This window comes from Labrus mixtus, chromosome 1 (assembly GCF_963584025.1).
Source record: "Labrus mixtus chromosome 1, fLabMix1.1, whole genome shotgun sequence".
Taxonomy (NCBI): domain Eukaryota; kingdom Metazoa; phylum Chordata; class Actinopteri; order Labriformes; family Labridae; genus Labrus; species Labrus mixtus.
The window spans coordinates 5,561,419-5,587,197 of record NC_083612.1 but is presented as its reverse complement, the minus strand read 5'-3'; the positions used below and the strand labels follow the sequence as shown (position 1 = coordinate 5,587,197).

The window sequence follows — 25,779 nt, the reverse complement described above, 5'->3', positions numbered from 1 at the left end:
GTCACGAGTATTGGGGTAGCTGGTTGTCATGGTTACATGCTTCAATCTCTTTATGTAAGGATTTTTTTTCAAATGTCAAAGGAGGATTTCAATGGGAAAAATTTACTTTCGGAACCAGAGCCACCGAAAAACTTGGCGGTCATTGTTGAACTAAACTTCACACCCCATACCTGATGTTATGTGCATAGTGTAGTTTAATTGTGCTCTTTTTTTGTCTCTGCTCGCTCTTTGCTGCTGTAACACTACATTGAGGGATGAATAAAGGTTTATCTTTTCTTTAAAGTTATCTCACACACAAAAAGTATCTTGTGCTCACAATAAAACAAGACGATAACTTATTCCCATCAGATGTTTACATCGTGTGCAAAAGGTAAAAACTTGTTCAATCTAATTTTTGTGTCAGGGTTAGGGGTAACCCCTCTGATGAGAGCCGCGTGTTCCTGCTTCCTCAGTTATATCCTTCAAATTATAATTCCTTTAAAGGTCACATATCCTCCTCCTCTTCAGTTTCAATAAGTCTCAGAGCTCCTCAAAACATGTGTGTGAAGTTTCATGTTCTAAATCCACTCTGATCCTGTATTTGATCATGTCTATAAACTCCTCTATTTCAGCCCTGCTCAGAACAGGCTGTTCCTGTGTCTGTACCTTTAAATATGTAAATGAGCTGTGCCTGACCACGCCCCCTCCCTGGAAGGGCTTGGGTGTCTTGGTCTTTCTCGCTCCATGTCCTATTGTTTATGGTGAGAGGGCAGACTCAGAGGGCAGAACAAACACCTAGCTGTGGGAGTGTCACCCACCTGGGGTAGGGGCTACAGCCCTTTGTGATGTCATGAAGGGAAAATCTCCAAACGGCCTGTTTGAGCACACATTTTCTGAAAAGTGGAGCAGGGAAAAGATGGAGAGGATGGACTTCTCTCATCATTGGGGGGTTTGTAGACAGACTAGAGACACATATTAGAGTTAGAGAAACAGGGGGAAGTGGATTTTACAGAATATGTGACCTTTACCATAAAAAAAAGTAATGAGAAGAAAAAGTCAGAAGTTTTTTTTTTATTTATGTTTCACACATTTGACTGTATGTCTCAGAGAATCATGTTACAGACACCACAGTGTAATTTACAGGTAGGTAATAATGAGACAGGAGAATGAACATGTGGTAGAAAACAATAGAAAACAGAAGCAGGGCGCCCCCCCACCCCCCATCTCTCGGTGGGGTTTATGTGAGGATGTCGTGAGCCTGCTGCTCCACCAGCATGGCCATGTTTTTAACGTCTCCACACCAGAAGTCCAGACGCTCCTTCATGCCTTTAATCTGAAACCACAAACAGGAAGTACATAAACACTAATTCTCTGCAGGTATTTAAATCAAACAGTCGTTTACTGTTAGGTAAATAAAGCTTGTGGAGAGAAAGGCTCAGAGTTAGGAGTGACCTGCGGAGTCGGGCAGCACGACTCGCTCGCTGTGGGTCTGTGCTTAATGAGCCTACAGGTAGCTAGTAGGAGAGAGAACGCAAACAAAGTGAACATAAAGAGCAACACAGCTGCACAGAGGTCACGCAGGACGAAACTTTAAACCTTTTTTTCTTTCTTTCCAAAAACAGACTTTGTCGTATGTACCGGTAAGACTCTCCCCCTCTCTGTCTTGCGTTAACTTCAGTACTTTTAGTTACTATAGAACATAAAACAGACATTGTGTTTTAAATCTCTGTCGTCTCTTTCATTTCTCTTCATGGACTTTATATGGAGAATTGAACGATAACTTGAGCTGCGTCTTTGATCATGTGACCGCTTCTCCGACATCGGGTCGCGTTGGCAGCAGGCTAAGCAAGTCGCCCCAGACTTCCCTCTCCCCAGCAATGTTTCCCAGCTCCTCCTGGGGGATTCTGAGACGTTCACAGGACAGACCGGATAAAGAACTCTGGGTCTACCCCGGGTCTCCTCCCAATCGGTCGTGCCCAGGAAACCTCCAAAGGGAGGCGACCAGGACGATCCTAATCAGATACCTGAACCACCTCACCTGGCCTCTTTTGATGCCAAGGAGCAGCATCTCTACTCTAAGCTCCTCCCCCTCTCTCTTTAAGGCGGAGCTCAGACACCCTCCAGACGAAATTGAAGCCGTTTGTATCTGCGATCTTATTCTTTGGGTAACTACCCAAAGGTCATGACCACAGGTGAGGGTTGGAACAAAGATCGTGCAGTAAATCACATTAGTTACAAAGACGTTTAAACTTGTGATCAGATGTAAATGGGAGGCCGGACTAACCTGCTGCAGGTCCAGCACTCGGGGCTGCACCCAGGTCATCTGCACCTTCTGGTCCACCTCATCAATGTTTCCTTTGATCAGCCCCACAGACAGAGCCTTCATCACCAGCAGCTCCACCTGCAGGACAGACACCGTCAGTTCACCCTCACTCAATAGAGAACACTGCACCGCCTGCTGTTTACAGGCAGTACTACAATGAGTCTCCGGTGATCATGCTAAGCGCTCCACATGGCTTCATCGATCAGCGATCAGCTGGTTAAAGGCACTGACCTCATTAACGGGGATTTTGGCACTCTCAGAGATCTCGGTGAAGGTGAGCTGTCGGTGGTTTGCAGGACGAGTGAAAGTCATCTAGAAGAGAAAGCAGACATGTTTGTTTTTTAACCTTCATGGTGAACTCGCCGCCAGGTCCCCGTGTAGAAAAGGTGTTTTTAGGGTCTCACCTCCATCACGCAGAGCAGCTGGATCTTCTGCATCAGTTTGGCCTCGTGTGCTGCGAGGTCAGGCTGCAACCGGGACAGAGAAACACATCAGACTACTGATCGAGTGTGAAGGTACCACATAATCGCAGAGTCATGGCCCCGCCTCCACCTGTCCTCTTTCTCAGGCAGAAGGCGTTTCCTGTATGACCGACACTGCTCTGTCGTTTTAGAAATTAAGGATGCTCGCCGTCCTACTCTGGCTGGACACGGAGCGAGGATGATGTAGGCACAGGGCACGATCCGTACAGAACAAAAAGACGAGGAATATTTTCTACTTCGAAAAGAGCGGCGGTGATGTCAATAAAAGGAAAAGGAGAAAGAGTTTCCACTCGAAGCAGCCGCACAAAAAAAGGCGGAGCCAAATATCTTCTCCCTGGACAAACGTAGATCTAATAAATCAGACATTTCAAACCTCTCTCTCATAAAAACAAGACTTTATAACACACATTGTCGCCCGTGAGGCTCCATGGGGACCCAGATTATACGGCCTGTTCTCACCTGTTGGCCCCAGGCCGACTTGAAGCCCTGGAACTTCTCCACGTTTCCTCCGTTGAAGGCGTATAGGGTGTCGATGAGCCACTGTTTGTCCGTGTTCCTCAGAGACTCCAGCACAGGATGCATCAGCTACACACACACACACACACACTGAGTCATCAACAACAGCCCCGACAAACAACAGGACGGCGAGCACAGAGCAAATCTCACCAGCTCTCCAAAGTTATAAACGCCTTCTCCTAAGAGTCCGGCCAGGCCGAGCGTGAACGCCCTCTCCTGCTTCTCCGTCTCTGAGGAGGAAACATTTTTAAACACGTGATCACATGACGGATGCTCTGACCTAACATAGAGAACTTTCTCCCATCATGCCTCTGCTCACCTGGAAGGTCTTTGATGTCCACACACCCCAGGTAGCGCAGGGCGTCCTTGTAGTAGGAGGCGTGGTTCCCGATGATGCGGTAATATTTGCTGGACAGGTCGTAGAAGCGACCGTGCACAGACGTGACGCCGGGCAGGTTATTCAACATCTCCTCCACCTCTTCGATGAGTTTCTGAGAGAGAGGAGAAAGAGAGCTCCTTTACAGCTCGTCGTATCGTTTCCCGCTGAGCTGTCGTCACTTTGTGTTCAGAGCGCCGTTTATGAACAGATGGAATCAGCGGTTTTAAAAAGGCACGCCAAACCAGCTTTCCAGGATCTACCTGGTTACTAAGAAACATTCAAGCCTGGAGGAAAACATGATCCAGGTCAGAATGTTTTAATCTGGATAAGAGCCGCCATGATGTCACAACTTTAAAAGGATTCTTGTCAAACAGCGTCGTTTTCTTTCGATACAGTGGCAACAAAAATAGAAGTCAGAGATCTCCGTCTCTTATGAAGTCCGGCGAACTCGGGAGATTCAGGGGGCGGAGTTTGATCTCCACCAAACTAGCCCGTCAGATGTTGTGCAATGTAGCCACCGGCCACTAGTTGGTGCTGAAACATCCGGCCTAATGCTGAACTACGAAAGTAAACAACTGGACAGTGGAGGAATGGCGTCCTGTAAAGCAGCGCAGTGTGTCAGTATTCAGATCTATAAAATGGATTAAAGTGAGATGTCTGCTCTGTCGGGTTAAAGACCGGAGCGATGTGTGACCACATTTAGCTCATCTGCACGTTAACCTGTACTGAGGACTGACGACGTGGTTTCCTGCAGCTCTGAACAACACGTTATGAGAACTTGGCCAAATCCAACCCACAATGCACTGCTGTTTGGTTCAGAAAACATTCTCAACTACGGCGAGACAAACTCTGCTGCACTTGGAAGCGAATCGAGACCCCCCCCCCCCGTTTTTAAGCGGACCAGAGTTCGTTTGAACGTTCACAGCACCCCAAACCAAACGATCGATCAGACAAAGAGAGCAGAGTTTGTTTCAAACGGCTCAGGTGTGAACGCACCTTTAGAGACAGCGTGACATGACAGCGGCTGATGTATTAAACATTCAGTCAGCCTGAATCTTAAACACGCTCTGTTCAGTTCAAGTTACATTTTCTAAAGTATTTTATTTGTTTCTATTTATAGAAAATTTAGAATTCAGAATTAGCAGCGATTGGTTTAATTTGCTCTGGAGGCCAACGGCGTCGGGTCATTTATTTTTACATTTGCAGACAAACTCCTGCACACCGTCTGAAATACATAAATAAGATTGGCAACGATCGAGTGCTGAAATGTTTTAGTACTCTCCGTTTCTCCGTCCTTTGTCCACATCTTGTTTAGAGTCGGCAGCATGAAAAGAGAAACCTGAGAGTTCAGGATGTTTCACCTTCGTTGCAGGAAGATCGTTGATCTCCAGTTTGAGTCTGCCGATGGACGTCTTACAGAGACTGGCGGCTTCATCGCTGCTTTTCACCTGAAACAGACAAAGACACGTTACAGTAAGGCGCCGTTTACACGACTCTCTGACAACGGGGTCGCGTTCAGACGACAACCTTTTGATTAACATCGTGCACAAAACTCTGCAAAAACTAAACCCGCTGCATGATACATATCAGGCCAGTAGATGTTACCAGCACATGCTCACATCCTTTTCCTTCTACAGAGCGGCGGAGGGCGGGCCTTAAAGAGACAGTAACTGAAATGAAGCGTTTCAGGCTGAGAATGAAATGAGGGATTTTACTGACGCCAGTATCCGATAAATTAATAGTTTTTGAGCTACACATCTCTCAACGCTACTCAACAGGTCCCAGACTGACATCATCAATACTGACAGTGAGGATAATAGATCTCCTTTAAGAGACTTGACGGCCAATCAAAGATGGCCGCCTTATTCAACCAGTTTCAGTTAAATGTCTGCACAATAAATCTGTGATGATGGTTTCTATAAGTTCACCTTGTCTTTGGTCTTCTCCAGAAAAGTGATGGCGTCTTTAGGATCTGCAAACAGAAACAATTTTATAGGCACAAAAAACAACAACATGACAATCTAGATCGAGCAGAGGAAAGCGTCACGCCGTTCTTACCTTTCATCTGTCGGGCAACATACAGTATAATCTCCATCAGGGATAACGGGTTGATTCTGATGACGAAGCAAAGAAAGGAAGGATTTTTTAAAAAATGTAAAGAAGGAGGAAGCAGGTGAATAACCAGGTGTGACATGGGAGCTACGTTTCTCTCACCTGTGTTCGAAGTCGCTGAGGAAATTATCGTACAGCTGGGAGAGAAACACAAACACACAAAGGTTATTAAGTGTCATGGCAACAGCACTGACCCCTGCAGCACCGTGCAGCCTGAACAGATGTGAACAGGTGTGAACAGATGTAAACAGATGTAAACAGGCGTGGACAGGCGTGGACAGGTGTGAACAGGCGTGAACAGATGTGAACAGGTGTGGACAGGCGTGGACAGACGTGAACAGGTGTGGACAGGCGTGGACAGGTGTGGACAGATGTGAACAGGCGTGAACAGGCGTGAACAGGTGTGACTGATGTTACCTGTATGAGTCCATCTCCTGTTTTGAAGCAGGGGTCCTTAACGAAGTCTGTCAGCTTCAGAGTCAACTGATGCCACAATCTGAAGGTTAAAAAACACACAGACTGTTACAGCACTTCACCTGACACACAGGTGGTCTAGCAGGACTTCTATCTTTGTTATTGTGGTTTGTTATGAGGTCCAGTTTACATTCTGATGTCGTGACAGAAAAACTTCATAAAACTGAGAAACAAACAGTAAACATAAAATGTAACATGACGTTTAAAGCATCGGCCCCTCACATGTTTGTCTAAATGTGGTAAATGTAGACATTAAATATAACATAATGCGTGTTTTTCCTTCACATCTTCAGGAAACTTGAGGCTAACACTATTAGCCACAGCTAGGTTAACGCTAGCGCCGCGCATGACTCAGCGTTCATTCCCAATGAATGAGCTAGCTTCCGTTAGCTAGCCTAGCGTTAGCTGAACAAGCTAGCTTTTTTTAACTTCTTTTACCTTTTGTTATAATACTCCTCCAACGTGTGCCACTCGGCAGCCATCTCCGGCGTGGAGCTGCTGCTCTGCTGCTGTTTGAGGAACCCGCCGACATCTTTCATCGTGGAGACAATTTAAAGTTTAATATTTTATTCTGAACCGAGTGAGAGCTGTTTACTGCTAACGTCAGATAGCCTAGCCTGACTGTGCTTCTGCTGCTCTTCTCCCGGCCGAAAAGGATGATGGGAAAAAAAGGAGGAGCTTCAAGAGGATGTAAATATTACAGTCAGATAGCAGAACACATTTACATTTGACTATAGCGTTGATTTATTTTTCAATTTAATGGATTCAATTGAATTTTCTTCTATTACTAAACGATGAACAGTTCAATAAACGACGTGATAGAATAGAATAAAATATAATAGAATTACTTTATTGTTCCCAAACTGGGAAATTGTGGCGTTACAGCAGCAGGTTATCCGACACACAATATGAGTAAAAAACACAATGTTAGCAAATCTAAACATAATATAATATTAAATACAAAGTCAATAAGTACTAAAATATCAAAAATAAGAATGTGAATATATACAACCAGGATTTAAGTAAGCATTACTAGTGTTAAATATGAAGATTGAATATAGAAGATTAAATGTCAATGTGCAAAAACAGAGTCGTAAATGGTTGTAAATTAAATATGAAAGATTAAATATAAATGTGCAAAAACAGAGTATGAGTCCAGTGATCTTGAAAAAGTAGCATCATCTCGAGATGTTTTGTCTAGCTGAAGTTAAGGCTACACTGTACATTACGGTAATAATGGTAAGGCTACACCGTAATATTTACAGTCTATTACAGTGGTGTCCAAACTTTCTTTCTTGCAGGCCAAAATTGTCGTGTTAGAATCGCTCACGGGCCACAGGTTTTGTTTTTTAAAATATAGTTGAAAAAGTAGTCAGGCTTTGTAGATCAGAATCAAAAGGTTCGCTAAAGAAACCCTTTAATAAAAGGAAATCAGATATTTTGATTTCTTCGTTCTACTTTATTTGTTTTTTTCTCAGAATCAAGCCTGTAATGTGGTTCATTTTTTTTTGGAAAAGCTTTCTGCATTTAGCTCAGGTCATTAAATGGTTAAACAACAGTCCGCTTGTTTGCAAAAACTTTGCATACGTTTTTTTTTTCATAGTTTACAAAAAAATGTGGAAAATAGTAAAAGCTGTAGATTAAAAAAAAAAAACAACAACATACATGTTACTGAACATTTTCTATTTTAGGAATATTGTTCAGCCCTTGTTAACATGAAAACAAGGGCTCTTCTGAATCTTCTGATTCTTCATTTGAAGTCACGGGCCGCAAAAAATCCCCTCAAGGGCCGCAAATGGCCCTCGGGCCGCACTTTGGACAACCCTGGTCTATGGGCTACACCAACGGTAATAATGGTAAGTCTACACCGTACATTATGGTACTAATGTTAAGTCTACACCGTACATTACGGTACTAATGTTAAGTCTACACCGTAGATTACGGTAATAATGGTAAGGCTATACCGTACATTACGGTACTAATGGTAAGGCTACACCGTACATTACGGTAATAATGGTAAGGCTACATCGTACATTACGGTACAAATGGTAAGGCTACTCCGTACATTACGGTACTAATGGTAAGGCTACACCGTACATTACGGTACAAATGGTAAGGCTACACCGTACATTACGGTACTAATGGTAAGGCTACACCGTACATTACGGTACTAATGGTAAGGCTACACCGTACATTACGGTACTCGTCAGTAGGTCAAAGGACGTAAACACAAATGTAAGCTGGTAGTTCCTCAGTAGTTACCGTTTGTCTACATTTTAACGGATTCTCTGTGCCAGCAGCGAGTGTCTCGGTGTCAGTAGGAGTCTCGGTAACTAAAGTGTGTTTGTTTGTGTTTGCAGTGAGCTGTGTTATTATGGCTCCTTCACTGAGCTTCTACCGCAGCGTGTGTGTAACAACCTGCAGGACGCTCTCTGCGCACGGTCAGTCCTGCACGGTGACGGTCAGCCGGGAATAAACAGTATATGATCGGTTATAACTGAGACTCATGCGTTGTGTGTGTGTTCTTTTTACAGGGTTGGGTCAGAGGAGTGTGTGTTCAGCTCCAGGTGCTGCAGCTCTGAACAGGTAGGAATGATGTTTCTCCTTCTATCCTTAATCCTTTGGTTGTAATGCAACCCAAAAAGTTGCATTACAACCAACTACTGGACTCAAAATCCGACTTCCGGTTCTGAGAGGGCCTGGAGGACTCTTATCATCAGAATCCGGATTCTTGCCTTTCTATGTAAGACCATAAGTTTAAAAAATAAATATGTTATGTTTATTTAAAGATATGAAGTGTCAGAGTTTAGAGCCTGAAATAACAAAGATGTATGAATTCTTTGCTGCGAAAATGTCGCATAAAGATTCTTCACACAATCCAAAAGGCCCAAGGTCATTTCTTCAGACGACTTGTGTTTTCATTCGACCTGCATGATCTACATTTGTTAAACTTATTTTCACAGATTATAAGGAAAACATCTAATTGTCACGTGTGAGAGGTTTGAAACCTGCTCTTTTGACATCCCATCGCTGCAGAATAAATCACATGGATTATGAAAAGTGCTCCTTCTCTGTCAGCGCGCTTGCAGATGTTTCATCACATGTCGAACTCTTCCCATCGTGGACTGTGATCCGTCATCTGGGTGCAGACAAACATGTCGCTGCTCTTCTTCCCCCGCAGACACACACACCCTGCCTCCTGTGACGGGACTCGGGGGCTTTTCTCTCGGGGTGGGGGTGCAGACGGCGAGCAGCAGACCCTGCAGGACGTCGCTCACAGCATCAGAGAGCGGCGGTACGGGAGGGTCGTGGTGATGGCCGGAGCCGGGATCAGCACGCCCAGCGGCATCCCAGATTTCAGGTTCAACGTTGTTTCAAGTTTTGTAAATATCAGACGAGATACCAGATTTTAAACTTTGACACGATCCTAGTAAAAATGAAACAATCGACACTCGCTCGATGCCACGGCAACAAACACAGAAGTCCTAGACTCTGATGTCGGTCATTTCTTTGTTTTAAGACTTTCTCGCACGCTGTCTGTATTGCACAAATACGTTGGCAACATTTTGAGATGAGGTCAGTGTTTTGATGCCGTGTGGCCTCCTCTGAGTCTGACTGGACCACCGCTGCTCTCTCTCTCTCTGCTGGCCACAGCTTTCGGTTAAAAATTATGAAGCTTCATACGATACGATTGATCATTGAAGAAGAGAAGAAGAAAACACAAGGTTTAGATCAGTGGTTCACGACCAATCAGATCCATCTAAAGGTCCAATCAGTGAGATAGTGAGTGAGATGATAAAAGGACCTTACTATCAGACATTAAGGAAACATGCTGAATGTTGAAGTGCTGGCTTCTCTGACAACAATGCAGCAGCCAGTATGTCCTCCTTCTAACTTTAGATTCTGGTCCTGAATGCTCTGGATTTGTTTGGACCAGAGAAGGTAGGCGGTTTTAAGGCGACCCCACACGGCCGTTTTGGACGCCCCTCAGTTTGCCAGATATGGGAGCAGTTATCAGGTCAACAGGTGTTGCAGCGATGGAAGCGGGCAAGACAAGTGGTTCAGATAGAAGTGATTGTACCCGACCTAAAAAGCCTCTGCATGTTTCTAATAAGCTCCACGAGCAGAAACGTGCTCAAACTAGGATCAATATTGGAGATGTTTTTGAAAAATGGAGAGAGGTTAGAACACAGAAAGGTTTACAGACCCATGCAGAGCTGGATAAACACTGAAGCTTCAGTGTCCACCACATGGTGACCTGAGTGAGCATCCACTCTATAGAGGAGGGGGGGGGAGACAGCTCTCTACAATGTTTAGAATTTAGACTGCAGTACCCATTTTAAACACTAGGGGTCATAGTATAGTGAAAGATGTACAGTAGGTGTAGATGCAGTTTGGATCCCAGATGATTCTAAACGTGAAACAAAACAAACGTGTTTAAAAACTTTTTGAGGTAACTTTTTTTTTTTTTTACCTTGCACACGTTTGTGACCCCCCACTGGTATAGAAAATACGGTGGCCCTGAAGGACAACAGGTTTTTGCTTTACATTAAATATTTTGGTATTTAGTGTGATGTGTTTTGCGCTCAGTTGACCTTCAGGGCCACCGTAGAAAGCCTTGATCAGGTGTGTCTCCTCTCAGGTCTCCAGGCAGCGGTCTCTATGACAACCTGCAGCAGTACGAGCTGCCGTACGCAGAGGCCATCTTTGAGATCGACTTCTTCCATCACAACCCCAAACCGTTCTTCGCTCTGGCCAAAGAGCTGTACCCCGGAAACTATCGTCCCAATCTGACGCATTACTTTGTGCGTCTGCTTCACGAGAAAGGTCAGCTGGTCAGGATGTACACGCAGAACATCGACGGCCTGGAGAGACGTACGTGTTCATATCTGTGTGTCTGACAGGATGAAGAAAGTCGTTTCAATCTGCCCTGATTGTTCACTCACTGTGTGTGTGTGTGTGTGTGTGTGTGTGTGTGTGTGTGTGTGTGTGTGTGTGTGTGTGTGTGTGTGTGTGTGTGTATGTGTGTGTCTGTCTGTCTGTGTGTTTCTGTGTGTGTGTGTGTGTGTGTGTCTGTGTGTGTGTGTGTGTATGTGTGTGTGTGTGTGTGTTTCCTTATGTGTGTGTCTGTATGTGTGTCTGTGTGTGTGTGTGTGTGTGTGTGTGTCTGTGTGTGTGTCTGTGTGTGTGTGTGTGTGTGTGTGTGTGTGTGTATGTGTGTCTGTGTGTGTGTGTGTGTGTGTGTGTGTGTATGTGTGTGTTTCTGTGTGTGTGTGTGTGTGTGTGTGTGTGTGTGTGTGTGTTTCTGTGTGTTTCTGTGTGTGTGTGTGTGTGTGTCTGTGTCTGTGTGTGTGTTTCTGTCTGTGTGTGTGTGTGTGTGTGTGTTTCTGTGTGTGTGTGTGTGTGTGTGTGTGTGTGTGTCTGTGTCTGTGTGTGTGTTTCTGTCTGTGTGTGTGTGTTTCTGTGTGTGTGTGTGTGTGTGTCTGTGTCTGTGTGTGTGTTTCTGTCTGTGTGTGTGTGTGTGTGTGTCTATGTCTGTGTCTGTGTGTGTGTTTCTGTCTGTGTGTGTGTGTTTCTGTGTGTGTGTGTGTGTGTGTGTGTGTGTGTGTGTGTGTGTCTGTGTCTGTGTGTGTGTTTCTGTCTGTGTGTGTTTCTGTGTGTGTGTGTGTGTGTGTGTGTGTGTGTGTGTGTTTCTGTCTGTGTGTGTGTGTGTGTTTCTGTCTGTATGTGTGTGTGTGTGTTTCTGTGTGTGTGTGTGTGAAGTGTCAGGGATTCCTCCGGAGATGTTGGTGGAGGCTCATGGGACGTTTTCCACGGCGACCTGCACCGTCTGCAGGAGGAAATACGAGGGGGAGGAGCTACGAGTGAGTGACAGCACATTCAATAACGCCACACGTGGAGCAGATCGACAGTAGAAACGGCGAGACGCGGTCCGCCAGACAAACAGACAAATGTTAGAACAGGAAGCTTCACAGATAAAAACAGGAAACAACATCTTGCATTGCTTTGCAGTCATAAGACTTCATCACGACTCTCGACCTACGGTGGGTTTTTACAAACCACGGATCTGCTCGCGGTTTTTCTCGTGTCCATAATCATTCAGCTGCTTTTCTCTTTTTGTTGCCATAGTAACAAACGGGTATCGAACAACCTTACACTGTCGACCTGGTTTTGTTATATTTCATAAAGTATACCTTCAATTAAAAAAAAACCACAGCAGATGTTATTTGTTTACTTCTTGTCTCTGTGTCTCGTCAGCCAGATGTGATGAGCGGGACGGTCCCGAGGTGTCCCACCTGTACAGGTGTGCTGAAGCCTGACATCGTGTTCTTCGGGGAGGAGCTTCCTACTCACTTTTTTAAATACCTGACGGACTTTCCCCTGGCAGACCTGCTCATCGTCATGGGAACGTCACTGGAGGTGAGAGACGGCAGCATCGAACACACCTGTAGTCACACCTGTAGTCACACCTGTAGTCACACCTGTAGTCACACCTGTAGGACGCCTGCTTGGCTGGTGACAAGCATTCCGGGTAAATTCAGCGTTCAAAGGAGGAGGAGAGACGGAGTATGTCTGTTCACTCTCGTACTGTAGAGGGGCATAGACCACAACTTCTCATAGCCTACATTACCCATAAGCCACCTTACTTAAAGGGACAGGCTCAGTCCGTTACCAAGCGTCGTTGCGATCCCAGACGTTAAAACTTCGATATGATTCAAGTTAAAATGAAACAAAATCACGGCAAGAAAAATCCTGCTTTCTAGAATGGGTGTGTATGTGACTTCCTGTGCTTCTGCAGCCAGCCTCTAGTGGTCACTCGAGGAACTGCAGGATTTTACACTTCTGCATTTTCATCACAGGAGGTTGCAGCTTGCTGTCTCCTTCCTTCTTTAACATGCTGCTGTTCTCTCTCCGTCCTGCAGGTGGAGCCCTTTGCCAGTCTAGCAGGAGCGGTGCGGAGCTCCGTCCCCCGCCTGCTCATCAACAGGGACCTGGTGGGTCCGTTTGCGTGGCGGCGGCGGCCTCAGGACGTCGTTGAGCTGGGTGACGTCGTCAGTGGTGTCCAGGCTCTGGTGGACGCCCTCGGGTGGAGTCAGGAGGTCGACGCTCTGATGGCCGCTGGAGCTCAGACTGTGAGTGTGTGGGTTTATCTCTCAGGTGTACGACTTCCTGTTCGCTGATTCTCAAGACAGGACGTCTTTGTCACTCGTGTTGTTGTTTTCTCTGCAGGGTGCAACGAAACCAGAAGAGTGACTGAATCTCTGCGTCAGCCTGGAGCCCCGACTTCATTCACTGCACCGATCAACGCTGAGGGACGGACTGTGAGGCGGACTGTGGGGCGGACTGTGAGGCGGACTGTGAGGCGGACTGTGGGGCGGACTGTGGGGCGGACTGTGGGGCGGACTGTGAGGCGGACTGTGGGGCGGACTGTGGGGCGGACCGTGGGGTGGACTTTGGGGCGGACTGTGGGGCGGACTGTGTGGACTTTGTGAACATGTTCCATGCAAAGCCTTTTCTTTAAAGAGACAGCTGCTCGTCCTGATGCCTCTAAACTTAATGTAGTTTTTTAACCAGCAGGGGGAGCCAGAGGCCTGAAGCCTCAGTTCTCTCTATTTGGATGATTGTCTCTAACTTTGAACTCCATGAAAACATGATATATAAATATAAATAAACATAAGGCACTAACTTAGAGAAAGCTCTCTGTGTATTTTTAAAGTTAATGCTGATGAGGAGGGAACAGTCATAAAGTGAGATTAGTGTAAAGGGGGCGGCCGTGGATCAGCTGGTAGAGTCGGAGGCTCGGGTACCGTATCCCAGATGGCAGGAGGCTGATGGGTCTCAGTGACGGATTGGCAGGGGTCACACACAATGCTGTGTTCACTGTGTTGCAGGGTCTTGCGGGTGTGTATCTGCAGTGTTTCAAACATTTGGTTATACTCCTGCAGGCTAAATAAAATATTGAAAACATTTTGTAGGATCTTAGTTGTAGATCCGACCGTCTGTGAGTATTTACTTTGATTTAGGTTCTGAAGTTTCAGGCAGGTGACAAACGCCGGCGGTTAGCTTGTGCTAGCGTGCATTAGCTTGCAAGTGTCGGTACAAGCAGGAAACGTACACACTACGTCCTGCAGTGGGCGGGGCTTCTGGGGGCGATGAGCACAGGAGGAGGGGCCCAGTCGGAATGTGTTTATAAACATTTCTACTGACTCTGCCTCTGGTTCACAAAAAGAAACTCCTGACCAAACGTTGGTTTTTGGTCTCAGTAGAGTGAGTGATGAGGAGCAGAAGTCTGATCTTGTTGAAGGTTTATTGGTGCTGAGAGTTCACAAAGTTCTGACATCAAGTTTAAAATCACAGAGAGGACAGAAAAAGGTCTAAAATACGAAACAAAAAAAATACATTCTTAACAAGATAAAAAGATTTTAAATGGATCTCGTGAACTCAGTGTGAGATCTTTCATTCTGTTTAAGGCAGATCACTCCTCGGTGTGAATGTTCTCACAGATGACGGAGGAGGAATGTGAGCGCTGACAGGAGGAGGACCAGTACGTCTCCGCTCGGCTTTCTGACTGCAGTCGAGACGCTGGAGCAGGAAGTGGAGCAGGAAGTGTGACACGTTCCTTTGCAGTGTTGAGGGGGGAAATGCTCCAGCGATGGTGTTGCATCAGCTGCCGCCATTTTGTTATGTTTAATTTACCTGTCGCTGTTTGAAATACGTAACTCCGAGCAGAGATAGTCAGAATGCAAGATGGCTCACTCCTCTGCAATTTAGCTCCAGAAAATGTCATGTAACGGGAAAAAAACATGTCTGAGGATGTAACAACCAATCATCAACGATTACCGAGTAGCCATTTATTTTTGACAACAAATCGTTGCATTCTTACTGAGGAGCTGCAGATATCAGGTTTCACCCTTTAGTCATTGTGCACAAACTAAAGCCAACATGTTCATCACCTCAGGACAGAACGAGGCTAGCTGTTTCCACCTGTTCAAAGTCATTGTGCTAAGCTACGCTAACTTGCTGCTTACTGTAGCTTCATACGTACAGACTTGATCATTCATCACACTTTATGTCTGACTGCCAGCAGAAAGATTGTTTGTTCTGTAGATCTGTAGATCTGTAGATCGGTTTGTTCCTGAAGCTTGCTCGACTTTCCGCTCTGTTCAAGCTCCGTCAGTTTTCTGCATCCATGAGACGGTTTTCATTCTGAGCGGATCCTGCAGGTTCTGTTTAAATCACTCGTTCTGCACGACTGACGCTGGAACTCCCGCTGACACACAGTTCACTCCAAACGGAGCCTCAAATATCCACAGTGTCTGCCGCCCTTATCAGCCTGAGGGTCTTTAAACACGTTGTCTTTCAGTCTGCAGGACGTCGCTCTGCAGCTCAGAGACGAGCTGAGGGAGACCTCACACCTCGCTCGGGGAGAACCGGCGTCAACAGCAGCTGCGGAAACATCTCTTGAAGAACTTCCTGAACTCGGTGTTGAACATGGTGTAGATGATGGGGTTGAGGGCGCTGTTGACGTAGCCGAGCCAGGTGACGGTGCTCATCAGGGCGTGCGGGATGTCGCAGGTCAGACACACGGCTCGAGTCGTGTGAACCACGAAGAACGGCGTCCAGCAGAACAGGAAGCAACCTGCAGGAAACAGGAAGAGAGAGTCATGACAGAAATGTAAGAAAACCCCGATAGAGGATATTTAACAACACGTCACATATTTCATAACTCATAATGAAAGCAGCAGAACATGAACATGAGCTATCAAGCGCAGTGCACACCCCATCCAATCAGAAAGGCCCTTCACACAGGACACACCTTTAAAATGTCAGCGTGTCATTTTCTATCACTAAACAAACAGAACGACGACATGAAGGCGGCGGCAGGAATGTGGTGCATGAAAATCAACAAAATCTCTCCGGGGTGTTTTTGATTGATGAGATATTTAGAGGTCGAATGAAACATGAAGTTGACCTTGAGGGCCACCGTAGATGCTCCACTCTTTGGAAAGGATAAATGTATTTCTGTAGTTTAAATCTGTTTGTGCAGACAGAAAACTAAAACTCTCCCCAGGAGGTTAATCTAACAAACCATGTCAACCGTGTTTCACTGTGACCTGACTGCCCGCCTCTAAATGAGTCACGACCACACGGAGCTCGTTAACGACGGAGACAACGCCGTCTCATCATATAACTCCGACTTCTCCACTCCAGGGCTTCAACACGTGAAGGAGGGCGACGGCGGCTCGATTTACAGCCTCTCCTCTGATGACATTTCTGACCCGTTTGTTGGAGCTGAAGTCATAACTCTCGGTAAGAAGGCGAGATTCCTTCATCGGAGACGAGGACGCCGTGCACACTTCCTATTCATTAGATGCATTCAGGTCAGCTGGGATAATAAAGCGTCTGCTGGAGAGTCGCTCTGATCCGTTACAGGATGTTCACCAGAGTTTTAGCCACAAAAGCAGAAAAAAGGACAAATTAAAATCCACTTGATTTAATCGAAGGTTCTTTAAAGACTGATATGAGAAATGAATGGTTCTTCTCAGTCGATTGATTCCCTCATTTCTTAACGAGTCTCATTCTTTTCAAGTCATCATTAAAGGAGCAGGGTGTGACTCTGACACCGAGTGTTTAAAATGGGTACTGCAGTCTAAATTCTAAACATTGTAGAGAGCTGTCTCCCCCCCTCCTCTCTAGAGTCGATGCTCACTCAGGTCACCATGTGGTGGACTCTGTAGCTTCAGTGTTTATCCAGCTCTGCATCGGTCTGTAAACCTTTCTGTGTTCTAACCTCTCTCCATTTTTCAAAAGCATCTCCAATATTGATCCTAGTTTGAGCACGTTTCTGCTCGTGGAGCTTATTAGAAACATGCAGAGGCTTTTTAGGTCGGGTACAATCACTTCTATCTGAACCAGTTCTCTTGCCCGCTTCCATCGCTGCAACACCTGTTGACCTGATAACTGCTCTCATACCTGGCAAACTGAGGGGTGTCCAAAACGGCTGTGTGGGGGGTCGCCTTAATACCGCCTACCTTCTCTGGTCCAAACAAATCCAGAACATTCAGGACCAGAATCTAAAGTTAGAAGGAGGACATACTGGCTGCTGCATTATTGTCACATCAATCTGAGGATGTTGATCGGTCAGACGATTCAGGGCAGATTTCAGCCGCTCAGACGGTGTGGCTGTGAGAACAGGTGCTAAATAATAATTGGATTGAGAGCTTTAAGCTAACATCGTGCTGTTTGTTGAGAGACAGCCGGTCACAGAGGTGGCGCTTTGATCCCGACGCTCAGGTCGACCCGCATGAACGCCAGACGCCTCACACCCAGCTCGTCTACAATGCTGCAGAGACAACACCCTAACTGTTCAAACCAGCGTGTGGTTATATTTAAACGCCTCCTGTTATCTGTGAACACGTAGAAGAAGACGTCAGGGGACGGATTTAGATTCAGAGAGCTCTGATGCTGCACACACTCAAAATCTGAGCGAGAAGTTTGTTTATAATGTGAGCTGCTTTGATTGATTGGCATCAAACACAAGACACTTTGGTGCAACAGCTGCTGCAGGGCGGATATCAAACCGCCGCTAATGACTGACAGAGGTGAGTGCAGTAGCTCAGTCTGTAAGGACTCGGGTTGAGTACATGAGGGTCATTAGGTCAAGTCCCAGTGTGGAAGTTGGTCTGGTAGCTGGAGAGGTGCGAGTTCACTTGAGGTGACCTTGAGCAAGGCACCGGACCCTCAACTGCTCTGGCCCTCTTTCATGTTCATTTGATATACTTTATTAATCCCCGAGGGGAAATTCTGGTTTTACACTTTGTTATTTTAGGGACATGCTTCTCACACACACAGGACCTGTGGACAACACACACACAACCAGACAATTCACTCTGACATTGTGCAATAATAATAATAATTATTATATTTACCAAATCCACTTTGTGCAATAACATGTTACACTTTACGTGCACTGTGTGCATGTCTGTGTTACACGGAATGTTACGGACTACACTTTTGTCAATAGCTGATCTATTTTTTATTTTTTAAATCTATTTTTTATTTTTTAAGTATCTATTTTTTTTGTACATTCTTATTTTTTCTTTTTTTATTTAAATTGTACTGTGTTCACTTTTTGTCTGCAATCTTTGCTCTTTGCTGCTGTAACAATGTAAATTTCCCCATTGTGGGATAAATAAAGGATTATCTTATGTTATCTTATGTGTTAGTGGAGAGATGTCAGAGTGAGGCTGCTACACAGGGAGCGCACCAGAGCAGAGTTGGGGGTTTGGTGCCTTGCTCAAGGGCAACCTTGGCAGTAGTCTAGAAGTGCCCTGGCACCTCTCCAGCTACCAGACCAACTTCCTTACTATGGTCCGCATCGTAACTTGAGTCCCTACGGACTGAGCTACTGCCGCCCCCTTAGTGGCTCAATATGAGTCAGTGGATCCATTCTGGAAGGCGAGCTCACATTTCAACCAAACAAGGAAGAGAAACAAATAAATGAACAAAATGTTCTCTTCTTGTGTTGTAAAGTTCTCCAGAACCAGAAACTCTCGACCTGCCTGACTGCTCTCAGATATCAGCAGTTACTAAATGGAGCAAAGATTCAGCAGAATGCAAGCAGGAAAAAATCAGCAGTCAGTTTGCCTCTGACAGTAAACTACATGGGACACGGCATCTGTAGATAAGTCTTTAAACTGAAGATGGAGCTGTTTGTTGTGGCGCTCTGATTGAAGGAGAACTTTAAGACTCACCCACGACGACAGGAAGCACCCTCATGGCCTTCCTCTCTCGGTTGTTGATCTTGGCTCTCTTCTGCCGGGTCAGCTGTTCGCTCAGCGTCAACGTGGGAACAGAGTTCTCTCTGTACTGTCGGGGATACGGGATCTCCTGCTGCATGAAGTCGTCTGTGTCGTCCAGCCGACACTGAGCCAGGTCCCGCTCGATGATCCGGGGCAGAGGCATCGGCAGCGGCCCGGGGATGGTGCCCGTCAGCGGGGAGAAGACGGTTGTGATGGCTGCGTGCTGCAGCTTCCTGCAGGCCTCGATGCTGCTGCGTAGTTTGAGCTTCCGAGCCTCCTCCCAGCGCTGCAGGCCGCGCAACACCCCGAGGTAGAGGAGGAGCATGATGGGGCAGGGGATGAAGAAGGAGCAGACGGAGGAGTAAACCACGTAGTTGTTGTCCTCCAGTTTGCACTCTGTGGGGTCACGGTCGGGGACGTTGTTGATGCCGAAGACGACGGGCGAGGCCACAGCGAGAGACAGCAGCCAGGTCGCCGACAGCAGGACGATCTGTCGGTAGTCTACGTGTTTACGGTTGTAGTTTAGAGGGATGGACACAGCGATGAACCTGCAGGGTGACAGACAGGACGGTTAAGAGTTGAACTTCTGAAAGGCCGAGAACAACCCTCGCCTGAGATTGGCGGCCCCTCAGCTCTCCCGTTGCTATGACGCGCTCTGTGTCAGAACTGTAAATTCATTTAGCTTCAGTGTTTCGTGTGAGTGACACACACAAACGTTTCTACATTTGAAGGTGATATTACGTGTTTAGAGTGAAAACTTTGGGCTACAGAGCAAAACATTTGGAAGTTTAAAAGATATTTTGAAGCTCCACTCCACACGAAGCTTCAAGCCAGGAGACAAGTTTTTACGTCTGGCGTGATGACGTTTAATGTTCCTGACAACCTCTAGTTAGCCCGATGTTAGCCCGATGCTAGCCCAATGTTAGCCCGATGTTAGCCCAATGTTAGCCCGATGTTAGCTCGATGTTAGCCCGATGTTAGCTCGATGTTAGCTTGATGTAAGCCTGATGTTAGCCCGATGTTAGCCCGATGTTAGCCTGATGTTAGCTCGATGTAAGCCTGATGTTAGCTCGATGTAAGCCTGATGTTAGCCCGATTTAAGCTCGATGTTAGCCCGATGTTAGCTCGATGTTAGCTTGATGTAAGCCTGATGTTAGCCCGATGTTAGCCCGATGTTAGCCTGATGTTAGCTCGATGTAAGCCTGATGTTAGCTCGATGTAAGCCTGATGTTAGCCCGATTTAAGCCTGATGTTAGCCCGATGTTAGCCTGATGTTAGCTCGATGTAAGCCCGATGTTAGCCCGATGTAAGCCTGATGTTAGCCCGATTTAAGCCTGATGTTAGCCCGATGTAAGCCTGATGTTAGCCCGATGTTAGCCCGATGTTGGCCCGATGCTAGCCCGATGTTAGCTCGATGTTAGCTGATGTTAGCCCGATGTTAGCACCCGCCTTAAGTTAGACGTGAAAAATCTTCAAAATTCACATGTGGGGCACGTCCAGATGTTTTTTATGTCGTAGAAAAAATGAAAACCTCTTAGTCTTGTGTTGACCACAGAACCGTAGACTTTGAGACGATGGAACAGGAAGTGCTAAAATGCTAACTCATTAGCTGGTCTTATTAGCTGGTCTTATGACTGCACAACACCGGAGACGGCGCTGTGATCAAAAGTTTTCATTTTCAGCCAAAAACTCTGTTGTTGTGTCAACGAACAGCCTAAAGGCAGACAAGGTTTTCCTCGTCTTGTAAAACAGAACTTTATATTGTGACTTTCTGTGACACACACACTCACCTGTCCACGCTGATTGCACAGAGGTTGAATATGGAGGCCGTGCACAGCATCACATCCATGGTCATCAGACCGTCACACAGCAGCATGTTCAAGGACCAAACTCCACCCTGAAACTACACACACACACACACACACACACACACACACACACACACACACACACATTAGCTGGCCCATATCTCAGAGTAAACAGGTTTAATCCTCTTTGGTTTGCACCACAGCAGGTCAGCGTGCAGACAAACATTCCTCCTGAGAAAGTCTCTCTGAAATGCGACAACTAGAGGACTTAGAATTGTTTATCGACCAGAGAGAGAGAGAGAGAAAAAGAGAGAGAGAAAAAGAGAGAGAGAGAGAGAGAGAGAGAGCACCGTATGACCTACACAAAAACATTTGCAACATTTCAGTACCAAAGTGTTTCCAATGTTTTTGTGCATTTTAGACAAACACTGCTCTCTCTCTCTCTCTCTCTCCCTCTCTCTTTTTCTCTCTCTCTCTCTCTGTCTCTCTCTCTCTCTCTCTCTCCCTCTCTTTTTCTCTCTCTGTCTCTCTCTCTCTTTTTCTCTCTCTGTCTCTCTCTTTCTCTCTCTCTCTCTCTGTCTCTCTCTCTCTCCCTCTCTTTTTCTCTCTCTCTGTCTCTCTCTCTCTCTTTTTCTCTCTCTGTCTCTCTCTTTCTCTCTCTCTCTGTCTCTCTCTCTTTTTCTCTCTGTCTCTCTCTCTCTGTCTCTTTTTCTCTCTCTCTCTCTCTCTCTCTCTCTGTCTCTCTCTCTGTCTCTCTCTCTCTCTCTCTCTCTCTGTCTCTCTCTCTCTCTCTGTCTCTCTCTCTCTCTCTCTGTCTCTCTCTCTCTCTCTCTGTCTCTCTCTCTTTTTCTCTCTGTCTCTCTCTCTCTCTCTCTGTCTCTCTCTTTCTCAGGACTTAGAGGAGTATCCTCCGCAGGGCTCCTCTGACCTGATGACATACTCAGGGCGGCAGATAATCGAGCGGCCGGCTACCAGATTACACCTTTAAACCTTCTGCAGCCGGGACATAATCTGATTTATGAAGCACACCTCTCCTGATCAGCAGAATGAGCCCATGGCATAAACCAATCCTAATGAACGTTAACCAGTTTTGATCTTATATGAGGAGGGGGCTTTATCTTTCCTGATGATGATGATAGATGATAGGAGTGTCAAGGTGATAAACAGATCAGACAGGTTAGGTGTGGAAAAACGTCCTTAGATGAACCTACAGGAACAAATGTGTGCAGTTTGGGCTGTTTCAAACAGCAGCAGAAATGTTGTGTTCTTGAAGGCCCCTTTCTTCTTCTGTGCTCCTCGTCCTCAGCAGAAGAAAGGTCAGAGCTTTCTACTGAAGAGTGGACGGATACAAACAGGTGCCGTAGCAGAAGCCACTTTCCCGACTGTCGTTTGGGTCCCCTAGCACCTTAAGGTGTTGGCCGTGTGCGTGCTCTGCGCCCTACGCGACATATCTGAAGCTTCTTCAAGTGTTTGCTTGAGACCAGCTTCACACAGACGTGATATATGGCTTCACAACTTCATTAAAATCATGGCCCGTCACGTCTCACAGTTAGAGGGGTCCGGTCATTTCACATAACCTTGTCACTTGTGATGAATCGGAGGGCGGAGTGATAGATGGCGAGTGTGGAGGCTGAGGCGTTCCTATAGACGTCAGCCTAATCCAGAAGCGATAAAACGACGACCTCAGTGACTCGTTTTCTGATGAGCAGCGCAAAGTTTGTTCTGTTTCTGGAGAGGAAACCGGAGATTGTGTGATCCAACCAGACACCAAGAGATTTGTATTCAGAGACGCTTTCAGTGTCAAAGTGGTGATGTGTTAACCATTGTCTGCAGTGTCTCTGGCTCTACACAATAACACATCTGTCAGAGCCCGTTTTTATTTCTGTGTTCTCTGTTGTAGTTCTGGCAGGTGAGCAAAAGTGTGGTGTTGAAAAATGAAGCCGATGCTGAAGTGAAACATCCTGCAGTTCCTCGAGAGTCCACTAGAGGCTGGCTGCAGAAGCACAGGAAGGCACATACACACCGATTCAAAAAAGCCCATTGTTCCAGGAGAGTTACAGCTTCCTGTGAAAAGTAGCAGCCAATGAATATGCTGCATTTGGCACACACTGCAAGTGTCCCACGGTGGACATGCTGTCATACAAAGCCATTTAAAAACGAGTCCTGATTTGCAGGTTTGAAAGTATGGTCACCAAAGTTCAGTCACTCTTTGTGTCTTTGAAGCTGTTTGCGTATCTTAGACAGTATTTGTTTCATTCTAGTGGTTTTGCTCCTAGTCCTTAATTTGGCTGTGCAGGTCTTGTTAGTGGATTTTCTTGTGTGGTCTTTTTATTTGTGTGTCTCTCAGATAAAAACCTGCAGCTGAACGTCAGTCTGCAGGTTTTATGTTGAGACCTGACGAAGAGGCTCGCGGTTTGTAATTACATGTCAGATATTGATCTTTAAACATGTCATCATAAAAACATCCTGCCTGAAGGTGTTGAAGCTTTCCTTGTGCAGGATCTTGTGTGTTTGTGCTGCATGTTGATCTGAGTAATTCAGCTCTGATGTTTTTAACTGTGAACACTTCCTATTGTACAATCAGATCCACAAACCTTTCACACTTTATTAATGATCAACACAAACTCTGTCACTGTGACACAGAACTGGAAGAACTGAGTCTAACTACTGAAACACTGAAACAGAGCAATGGATCCTCCAGGGCTCCCTGACAGACTCTGTCCCTCACCCTCCCCTGGCCCCTGACAGACTCTGTCCCTCACCCTCCTCTGGCCCCTGACAGACTCTGTCCCTGACGCCCCTGACCCCTGACAGGATCAGTCCCTGACCCCTGCGGGCTCCTGTACTTCGCTTCTTACCTCCGCGTAAACGAACAGCGGCAGGACGAGCACCGCCAGCAGCAGGTCTGCGAACGCCAAACTGACGATGAAGTAGTTTGTGGTGGTTTTTAAAGCTTTCTCCATATACACGCTGATACACACCAGCACGTTCCCACAGGTGACGATCACGATCAGTAAAATCCCGAATATGAGCGCGGGGAAGTTGTGAGAGAGCGCAGCTGCAGGCACGCTGCGGTTCTGTGCGTCAGCGGAGATCTCCGACATGTTCGCCGCACACTGACGCCTCTCTCCGGGGCAGGTTTCATCTATGAGCCGAGTCCTGCAGCTCCGAGGTCAACAGGAGGGCACAGGTGGAGTTTGTGTTGGTTTCCCCCTGAGGAGGATCAGCTGAGAGCTCCGTGCGCTCCGAGCTCCAGACTCAAATCCGCGCGGTTCTCAGGAACAGATCGCGCGTTATTCGCCTGATCCGAGCGTGTTTCTCTTGTCTCTAACACCAACTGCACAGACAAGCTGCTGTAAAACCCCAGTGTCATTGTGCGGGTCAGTTTCCAGCCGGCTCTTCGGTCTGCTCCGTCAGGAACAAGTTAGCAGAGAGGACGAATCACAGACCAAAGCCTAAATCCATCCGCGTAAATCTGCTTATGAGGCTGCTGCTCGCTCTGTTTAAGTCACAGCAGGAGGATCAGCTCATAACAGCGAAATCAACTATAATCACATAAAAATCCCTCCACAGAAATGTTTTCCTATAATGTCTGTGACCCTGAGTCAGCGTGATGTGTTCATCAGGGCCTGGGAAATGAAGCCAGCACCAAACATCCAAGGGAAGGTAAATACAAAATAAATCAGGAAACACTAGAACTACTCAAAAGTCATTAAAAATAAAAATAAATTAAGTTCATATCGCAACAAGAAGCAGACCAACTCCACGTCTACGGGTAAAACACAACACAAGGTTCACCCTTGTTTTAGAACGAGCTTTATCCGCTTGATGTTTCTCCTCAGTAAAATCAGTAAAATCCAGTGAGAGGACAGAGTCTCTGCAGACACAGTCACCACCACACATGTATGGAGGCCCAGAAGGGACGATGGAGCAGCTTCACTTCAGGAGAAGTCTGTATTTTTTTTTGAAGGGATGATGGAGCAGCTTCACTTTAGTATCAATGTGATGCTGAATCTGTCAGACCGTGAACGAGCTGCAGGTGAGACAAAGAAGACGTCTCAAACATTTATCAAAGAACGGCTCACGGCCTCGTCTCAAGACGTCCATCACTTTAGAGTTCAAACATTCGGCAACCTGTCAGCGTCTCTGGGGGTCAGAGGTCAGCCCGGCTGTGTGTGTTTGTCTTTTAACAACTGAGTTTGAAGTCATCACACCTACGTGACCTGCTGACCTCACATAGTCCTCAGTTTGTGATGTCACAGGGTCAGGCAGAGGTTGGAGCAGGCGACTGATTCTCGGTTTTAACACAGACGGAGCCCAAACAATATTAAACATCGTCTGAGAGTTTGAACAAAGAAGAAGACGCTGTGTGTGTCCGTGCATGTGCAGGCTTTTTATTTTGAAATATTGTACAGTCTTAAGCTATGGGTACTATACTACCTGTGTGGATACAAATATGCTTTTGTTTTGAAATAAATTAAGGAACTTTCAGGAGCAATACCTTTAAAGGAGCGATATGTCACTCTGACCCCTAGTGTTTAAAATGGGTACTGCAGTCTAAATTCTAAACATTGGAGAGAGCTGTCTCTCTACTTCAGGATTAAGGCGTTAACGCTGACAGCACTTTGCTGTCTTCATTAATAATGGTTACTGCGAGCTCGTTCTCATGAACAGTGAAGTTTAGACTCTTGAACTTATGAAACGAACGCAACAATGCAGCTCCAGCCAAGGACAGTTTTGTCCACCGCTTGCGCTTAACTGCGCCGCTAACTCCTTCGTGTGAACGCGGGGGGAGGAGGGGGGTTTGAGGGGTGTCGCTGCATCGGAGTGGAGGCTTCAGTATTGAGGAGGCGTGGCCAAATATAAGTTTGTTTTGGGTTCATGCTGGCGCCATCTACTGGAT

The 25,779-nt window shown here is 46.3% G+C and overlaps 3 protein-coding genes across 4 annotated transcripts; 1 reads left to right on the top strand and 2 right to left on the bottom strand.

The window, feature by feature from the left end:
- Positions 1-1,029: 1,029 nt before the first annotated feature.
- psmd13 (proteasome 26S subunit, non-ATPase 13) lies at positions 1,030-6,910 on the bottom strand. Its single transcript, XM_061036912.1, has 13 exons — positions 6,704-6,910; positions 6,209-6,287; positions 5,894-5,928; positions 5,738-5,793; positions 5,608-5,651; positions 5,041-5,127; positions 3,620-3,791; positions 3,451-3,530; positions 3,244-3,369; positions 2,707-2,769; positions 2,534-2,614; positions 2,264-2,380; positions 1,030-1,312 (listed from the first exon to the last, which is right to left on the bottom strand). Exons 1-13 carry the CDS (start codon positions 6,802-6,804, stop codon positions 1,217-1,219), a joined length of 1,137 nt encoding a protein of 378 aa, XP_060892895.1. The 5' UTR covers positions 6,805-6,910; the 3' UTR covers positions 1,030-1,216.
- A 1,572-nt stretch (positions 6,911-8,482) lies between these two features.
- sirt3 (sirtuin 3) lies at positions 8,483-14,514 on the top strand. 2 transcript variants are annotated; one of them, XM_061039420.1, is made up of 9 exons: positions 8,483-8,706; positions 8,800-8,851; positions 9,447-9,626; positions 10,908-11,140; positions 12,029-12,129; positions 12,524-12,685; positions 13,189-13,398; positions 13,496-13,585; positions 13,743-14,514. In XM_061039420.1, exons 1-8 carry the CDS (start codon positions 8,640-8,642, stop codon positions 13,517-13,519), a joined length of 1,029 nt encoding a protein of 342 aa, XP_060895403.1. In that variant the 5' UTR covers positions 8,483-8,639; the 3' UTR covers positions 13,520-13,585; positions 13,743-14,514. The 2 variants fall into 2 exon arrangements, with proteins under 2 accessions (XP_060895403.1, XP_060895490.1); XM_061039507.1 differs by lacking the exons at positions 8,483-8,706; positions 8,800-8,851 and adding an exon at positions 8,998-9,338.
- Positions 14,515-15,213: 699 nt separating this feature from the next.
- drd4b (dopamine receptor D4b) lies at positions 15,214-24,614 on the bottom strand. Its single transcript, XM_061039255.1, has 4 exons — positions 23,735-24,614; positions 20,859-20,971; positions 19,021-19,616; positions 15,214-15,905 (listed from the first exon to the last, which is right to left on the bottom strand). The coding sequence occupies exons 1-4, from the start codon at positions 23,978-23,980 to the stop codon at positions 15,703-15,705; spliced, it is 1,158 nt and encodes a 385-aa protein (XP_060895238.1). The 5' UTR covers positions 23,981-24,614; the 3' UTR covers positions 15,214-15,702.
- Between the last annotated feature and the right edge of the window lie 1,165 nt (positions 24,615-25,779).

Coding starts and splice junctions, on each gene's coding strand:
- sirt3 (XM_061039420.1), top strand. CDS start 8,640: ATGGCTCCTTCACTGAGCTTCTACCGCAGCGTGTGTGTAACAACCTGC. Junction 9,627..10,907: donor AGCGGCATCCCAGATTTCAG/GTTCAACGTTGT, acceptor GTCTCCTCTCAG/GTCTCCAGGCAGCGGTCTCT. Junction 13,399..13,495: donor TGGCCGCTGGAGCTCAGACT/GTGAGTGTGTGG, acceptor TTTTCTCTGCAG/GGTGCAACGAAACCAGAAGA.
- psmd13 (XM_061036912.1), bottom strand. CDS start 6,804: ATGAAAGATGTCGGCGGGTTCCTCAAACAGCAGCAGAGCAGCAGCTCC. Junction 3,370..3,450: donor TTTATAACTTTGGAGAGCTG/GTGAGATTTGCT, acceptor GTGTGTGTGTAG/CTGATGCATCCTGTGCTGGA. Junction 2,615..2,706: donor AGCTGCTCTGCGTGATGGAG/GTGAGACCCTAA, acceptor TTTCTCTTCTAG/ATGACTTTCACTCGTCCTGC.
- drd4b (XM_061039255.1), bottom strand. CDS start 23,980: ATGTCGGAGATCTCCGCTGACGCACAGAACCGCAGCGTGCCTGCAGCT. Junction 20,972..23,734: donor CGCTGTTCGTTTACGCGGAG/GTAAGAAGCGAA, acceptor GTGTGTGTGTAG/TTTCAGGGTGGAGTTTGGTC. Junction 19,617..20,858: donor TGTGCAATCAGCGTGGACAG/GTGAGTGTGTGT, acceptor GTCACCCTGCAG/GTTCATCGCTGTGTCCATCC.